At 39.0% G+C, this 7,492-nt stretch overlaps 1 protein-coding gene across 4 annotated transcripts in view; it reads left to right on the top strand.

The window, feature by feature from the left end:
* Nucleotides 1-3,028, top strand: part of LOC106962277 (homer protein homolog 3-like) — a 42,640-nt gene extending 39,612 nt beyond the window's left edge. For all 4 annotated transcript variants that reach the window (XM_015056587.1, XM_015056584.1, XM_015056585.1 and 1 more), the window contains one exon: nt 1,551-3,028. In XM_015056587.1, coding sequence (XP_014912073.1) covers nt 1,551-1,736 — 186 coding nt within the window. In that variant the 3' untranslated portion in view covers nt 1,737-3,028. The remainder of the gene's footprint in view (nt 1-1,550) is intronic.
* Nucleotides 3,029-7,492: the final 4,464 nt, after the last annotated feature.

Here is a 7,492-nt window from a genome sequence, read left to right as displayed (position 1 = left end):
TAGTAACACCTGGCTGTTGATCATTTGACTAGTGTGATGGGGTCTCGATACACTCTGGTCTTGGTCTTGTCTTGGTCTCGGGTTAGGTGGTCTTGAACACAACACTGACATATGTTCAAACTTTTTTTAAGTTAAGGAGAAGTTTAATGTGAGAGAATACTGTCTGGTAGAGCTCCAATCCCGCTACGTCTGAAATATTGCATCTCAGAAGCACGTAGCAGCGATCCAAAAGTAAGAGCAGAGCCCAGCATCTTCCACCACTATCTCGATGACTTAAATCATTTTTCAGGTTATTTGCTAAGCTTTCTGACCGTTATGCTCATCCAAGTAAGTGTTGGGAATTGTGCGCTGCTTTACCTGCTATCTGGTACCTCCAGATGTCTTTTTTTTCTGCAGTAAGCCTCAATATAGCCTTGTTTGTTTTCTAAATCTCATATTGAATCACTGTGTTGATGCATTTTGACATGCGTCACCCTGAGATAATTTTTTCGTTGCAAGACGCAAAATTCCCACCACTCTGAGCGTCAAAGTTCCACCCAACTTTGCTCATGATTTGCTGCAGTACGCTTGCGCAGTGTGGAGAAAAGGGGGAGATGTGCTGCTCACTGGCTTCTGCAGGCTGCAAAGTATGAGATACTGGTGATAGGCGATCACTGATCATACACTTTTTCACGGATCATCTGATTATTGGTGGATGATCGATCAGCACACCACTAGTCATCAGGGAACACCATACATGATGCAATATTGGACATGTTGAATATCCATGATTTAGATCAGAGCAGTCCCAACGCCCTTCAGAGAGGACCAGATCACTCTTACCACAGACAGGAATTTCTCTCAAGATTATCTTAAGAGCCATCCTGATAATTGGGGCATCCTTAAGATTATTGGAAGAAACTAGGCATTAGGTGCTTATTTTAAAGTGTCTAATGAAGACTGCTTAGGCAGAAGTTCCATTTTTCCTCTTCACATTCTCTTTTTCCTTCCCAATAACCCTATTTCAAAAAAGAAACATGGGGAGCCCCAAATGCTAAAACAGTTTAAAAAAAAAAAAGAAAAGAAAATATTAGCATTTACTATATATTAGAGCATTTCTAGACTACTTGTATGTGATGAACGCCTCTCTCTTGTCCTTGGTCAAGACGCCCCTCTTGCCTGCTGGTGATGGTCGGAAGGCCCAACTGTGCAATACGGCCGGGCAGCTGTGGCTGTGATCCAGAACTTGCCACAGTTAGCGTGTAAATGTGTGCATGAATGGAAATTAGTAATTTCATTTTAAGTGTCTTAGGGTGTCTTAATAAAGCACTATATAGGTCTAATATTTCATTTCCTTATCTTACTGAAAATTAAACTATAGTAAGGTAATGAAAAATGGAATCTTGACCAAATCAATTATTTTCCAAGACTTAGTTCATTCTAAAATCATTTTTTAATGTCACTTTCTACACACTCCCAGTAACTTCATGATGGTATGAGGAATGAGCAATTATATTGTCTAAGTCTCTGTTTGTGGTTCTTATTGTAACAATGTCTTATGCTCACTGTAGGAAATGGAGATGCGAAGCTCAGAGTTGGAGCGTCGCATCCAGAACACAGAGCAGACACTGAGTAATTCTCTGGAGGAACGAGATCGCATGGATACTGAGATCCAGAGGGCCATAGAAATTCTGGACATTAAGATTTTTGACCTGAACGATCTTCGGCAGAGCCTTGTAAAGCTTCTTGACAAATAAGAAGGGCTGAGGAAAGATGTCAACATGGAATCAACTGACAGAAAAGGAATACCTAATGTGGTTACATTTCTCATTGTTATAGCGACAAGCAAACTAAAAAGGTTTGAGCTGATCCCTGTGCTACAGAGCACATAAATCACTATTGGAAGGGAGGATCACTCCATATCTGTGCTCAACCAGAGGCTGCTGTGTATTCATCAAGATAATTTACAGTAGGTAGAGGCCTAAGCAACATCATATGTGGTAATGCTTCTCAGACCTAATCTATAGCTTCAAGTTGCATTCAAAAATTAACTAAATGCAATAAGCAAATTTTAAATAAGTGCTTTAATAACATAGATTTTCAAACAGGTACTTATATTTTCATTAAACTTGTAAAAGATAGCAGCACAGTGCTATAATAAATAAACAGCAATTTTGTTCATCGTCACAACAATTTGAGACTGTAAGAGAAAAGGAGCAAAACGCTTGATTTTTTTTAATGAAGGCAAATACAGAGCAAGAAAAAAATACTTAGACTTGCCTATTTAAGAAACTTAACTCTAGTTAAATAGATAATCTTATAGTTAGCTTAACATGTCCAAGTTATGCTATGTAATACTGGGAAGACATTGAACTTAAGTTCTTTTTTTTTAATGTAAGTGATCAAATATCAATAGGACTGTATTGTTTGATTAATGGAAATACCAGATCTGAATTTTGACACCAAAGATCAAATGTTAAGTGCAGAATATGTAAGACCTCTGTTAATAATTGCATCTTTTTTTAAAATAAACTTTAAATTATTATGTCCGAGTAACTCTAAAGAATGTGTTAGTATAGAGAATTTAGGGAAACTAAATTAGGATAAATAAGGCCTTTCTACAGAATATATTTAAGCACACAAATATTTGCCATATTAATTTTACTTTTGAAGATTATCTTCTGTGCGTTACCTTAAACTATACTAACCTTTAGGTTAAGACTAGACATTTCAATGACCATATCATATTTAAGAAAGTTTGTTTTACCTTCAATATTTCATTTAATGTTCTTGATTTCTATCATTTGTTTCACTGATTTATGAACAATAAGCCAGGAGCTTTTGAGAGTTTGGTTGTACTCAATAAATAACTCATATTTCCTGTATAATTTGCAGAATATAATTTGAAATGGTCTTGATTGCTTGCATGATTTTTCTCTTTTCAGGCCTTACTGATCACTTCTTCCAATGGTAGTGAAGAGACTTGACAGCTTTGTCTTAGACTCTGAGTTATCAGGGAGGAAATAAATGCAATGTTTTTTTAATAGTTTATTGTGTTGTGCTGTTATTTTGTGAAGGATATCCTATTGTCAGGTTATATAAACTATGCATATGCATTTTAAGTAAGGAAAACAGGAAATTTATTTAAACAAATGTAGACAGGTCAAACATGTTCAAAGTCACAGTTCTTGAGAGAAAATGTTATGAATTCAAACTCAGACTTAGTTTTATACAATACAGTGACGTGTCAACAAAACTTCCAACATCCACAAGATGACATATTGAGTTTTAGACATACTATTGATGCATTGCATATTGCATCAATATGCAATGCATATTGATGCAATATTCAAAAATTAAGATTCAAAAAATACATTTCTTACACTCCATTACATGAGCTTTCAGTAAAAGAATAAGCCATTATGTGTGTTTTCCCCATAAACAAAAAATGTTTATGGTTCGGCTGTACATGGTATCAGCTATATATTAAAGGTGTGAACTAAAGCTGCTTCTCCATTCTCAAGTCTCACTCTAAATGGTTAGTTTCTGGCTCAATTCTACCTCAGTTTGGAGCACCTTTACTAATACAGTCTGTTCTTCACTTTTGAGGGCCTGAATATTGGCAGGAACGTGAACACTCTAAATTAAGTTAACGTGTTAACTTAAGTTTGGGAGCTGGGCCACGCCCAAACCACACCTCTAATTTTCCAAGCAGCCTATTTATACTGTGCTCACCCATTCATCTCAGTCTGTTAGGTTTCATCAACCGTCAGACCCGTGACTGTTGCTACGATTACAAATCTACAAATTCAACTCACCACGGAATGCGACGTAGCTATTCAGCTCTACCCTTCTGATTCAAATGATGATCTTCAATACCCATCTGCTGCTGAACATTCTCTTCCATTAACAAGACAAGCTCCAAGTCGCAAACGCCTGCGCTCTGTTATCTTTGATACTTGAGCTCTGTCTCACACCACATTACCGACAGTTCAACATCCGTCTAAGGTTAATCCTTCACCTCCAACAACATTTCAATCCCGTGGCTTAGAAGCATCAGACATCAGGCTTGTTCTCCCTGGCCACCACCGCTTCAGAGTCACTCAGCCAAGCAACACCAACACATTTTCCTCAGCGTCTTCCTTCTCCCACATCTTCGGTGACGTCATTCCAATGCCTGCTCATAGACCAACATCGGAGCAGCAGGCTCCTCACCGTGGACTTCCAGAATCTCTTGGCCAAGCAACACCAACATATCCTCATCTCAGCGTTCCTCCGCAGAAACTCAACAGACAACAGCACCACCACCTAAGTCCAAACATTCCGCTTCCTCGTCCAACACCCTATTTCTCCAAGCGGATTAAGCCCCAGGGCTGCTCCCTCATCTCATGCTTGCTTGAGCTGGCCAATTTGGTTCCCTCTTTGCTGGATCAGGTCTCTCTGGATAATGGCTGCCGCTCTGACCTTGCGTTATGGCCTAAGTTGCTCTGTGACTGGAATGGAAGTTCCTTTTACAATGTCCGGACGCCCCCAATCTTGGAAAAATCTAGAACTGTCCCCTCCAAAAATATTGTTGAAGAAACATTGGCATTTTAATAATCAATGTGAAAAGGCAAAAGAAATGAAGAACGAACTAAATCTGCCATTTATCTCAGAAAAAAATAAGAATTATTTTTAGGTCCCCTACCCCCACCATCATTAGAACAATGGTTCAGTCCAACTTGAAGGAAGAGCGCTGCTGAAGGGCACAGGATCCTTAGAGCCACTGAAGTGAGGAGCTAGTTGTTAGCTGTAGCTCTGCCTCACAAACATAAAACCCTCCAGTAAGTAAATACTTAAAAGACATGTAACACATTTTATTTACTTTTACTGCTCAATAAAAAGAAACACATTAACAATAAAGAGCAGACTGCAGTTGGTTATTTTTTTTTTACTTTGGCTGAATCATGATTATCTGCCTCATTACTAAAACTGCTACATTGCTTTCATAGACTTAAGCTTTTTCGTTAAAGGTAGCAAACATCTCATTCATGTTTAACTCTTTAACTTTTAGTTAATTAGAACAGTTTGAAATGGGAGGAGGGACTGGGGGGTGAACTCAGCTCAGAGTGTGGGAGCCGAGAACAGAAGAGAGAACAGATAGAAAAAGCAGAAAGCTGCCTTTATTTCTCAGTCTTCAACATAGAGCCTTTAAAACCACAAAATCAAATCTGAATATTTTTCTATATAAATCCTTGTGCTTTAAATGTTACGTTTAAGTTATAATACCCCCAAGATATTAATTTCTATCTACCTGTTGGTTCTCTGTCATCCAGGACATGGCAAAACTAAAAAAAAGGCTTAAAAATAAAGCAACTTAAGTTATAATTTAAATAACCCATAACTTGTATTGGGAGCCATTTCAATAAATCAACGTTCATGAGGAATTTTAATAGTTACTCATTGAAGCTTTTTTATTTAGAACCTTAAAATTTTGTAAAGGTTAAAGAGATTAGATCAGTGAGACTGAAGAAAATTCGTATAGAAGCAACATTTGAGTTTTAGTTTATTTCTCAATAGGTTGCTTACTGAAAAAAATATGTTTGATGTGCATTACTAGTCATTTTTGGTCCTGCAGCTTGAATGTGGTTTAAAAACTCTTTAAACCACATTTTACATTACATTTCACTGTAACTTTGCCTACCCCCCTAAAATTGGTCTTAAGAAATTTTCCTGTTTATGGTCCCCCCCCCAATAATGAGATGGGATCTACGCCCTTGTTGAAACCAACAGATCAATCATCTCCTAAGAGCAGTCAAGTTCTCCAGAGTGCTGCTAACGACCTCAATATTTGACTCAGGTGTGTCGAAGTTGAGACACATCTAAAAGTTGCAGGAGACCGCCCTCGAAGCCTGGAGTTGCCCCCCCCTGGTCTAGACAGACCCTAGAACAGGGGTGCCCAAAGTCGGCCCTTGAGGGCCGGCATCCTGCATGTTTTAGTTCTCTCCCTGGTTTAAAGCACCTGGATCAAGTAATGGCTTGTTAGAAGGCCTAAGAGGAACATTGACAAGCTGAAAAGGTTGTTACTACCACCAGGGAGAGAACTAAAACGTGCAGGATGCCGGCCCTTGGGAACCGACTTTGGGCACCCCTGCCCTAGAACTATGTAGTCTCCCCATAGCCACTTCTGAAGTCACTCTTTTAGAATAGAGGCAACCACACCATCAGCCACCCAAGGAATCCCTCCACCCTCTCTACAGTCCATCATCACATCTGCCACTGCAAACCAGTGGCGCCAGATTAATTTTTGAGGTGAGGGGGCTATGGGGTGTTTCATCACCTCTGTTACGCACTTTGAATGTCAAGAGCACGCACTTGTTCAATTGATATGATGGCACCTGTCAATCAGTTCAGTGGGTTTGTTACAATTTGTCCCGAAGTAAACAGTAAACACCCCTTACCTGGAGGACAACGTTTTTGGGTCTTCCATGCGCTGCGGTCTGGCTAGATTTGATGAATGTTTGTTATTAAATGCGCTGCGGTCATAGAGATTTGGTGGAAAAATAAAAAGGAAAAAATGTTAAAAGTTGACAGTGGGGAACATGCAGAAGGCAGCTTTATACATGCATTTAGGTGGCGGAATGGACTTTATTCCATTGTCAAATCTAGAGTCTGGAAAAATGTAAAAGACAGAAATGCCTGCAGCCGATCTAAGAACAGCTGAATACAGAAATCGACGGTATTAAAACACCGTGTTTGTATGAAGGTTTTGTCGTCATTTCATCATTGGTGTGAACGAACCAGTAGCGGGTTAAACAGTTGTCCAACCGGGTGGCCCGTAAGCGCTTCAGTTCGCCAGACCACGTGCGCACACACACACACACACGCACGCACACACACACACACACACACACAAAGCTCATAAATCAGTGACCCGCCAGAACCGCGCACACGGTAAAAGCTCTGGCAGCATCCAAACAACCTCTCTTAGAACTACGAGAGGATTCAAACTCCATTCATTCATTTTTTGCTTACAGAAAAGCACCAAGCCGCCAAATTTACAAAAGTAAACTGACCAATAAGATTCTTCTTTTCTGTTTTACTTAGAAAAATTTCAAGGTACACACAGTGCGTACAGCTGTGGGCACCCCTGTGCTCAGCCACACTCTCAGAAATGGCTGTAAATTTACAGTGAAATTCCAGCAGTAACATACTGTGATTCCAAAATACGGTAGGATATTGTCAATTTAATGTCTTCTCTTGTCACAATCAAGACTCACGACAGGCAGTAAACTACCGCAAAATAATTGTACAATACAGTTTTTTTCCTAGGCAACACATTTTACTTGTATTTGCATCTTAGAGAACCAGCATTTAAAGACAATGTTAAACGGAAAGAAAAAAAATACTTTCCATAATAAATCTTTTAGGGAATGAATCGAAATCTACAGAGCATAATCAAAAATGTTAGATTACCAGTGTTTGTGTTGTATGTTAAAAATACAATGCTAATTAAACCAGTGATTCTTGAGAA

Source organism: Poecilia latipinna, unplaced genomic scaffold (assembly GCF_001443285.1).
Source record: "Poecilia latipinna isolate Pla-1442-1.1 unplaced genomic scaffold, P_latipinna-1.0 Scaffold1393, whole genome shotgun sequence".
Taxonomy (NCBI): domain Eukaryota; kingdom Metazoa; phylum Chordata; class Actinopteri; order Cyprinodontiformes; family Poeciliidae; genus Poecilia; species Poecilia latipinna.
This window is presented reverse-complemented; position numbering and strand designations above follow the sequence as displayed.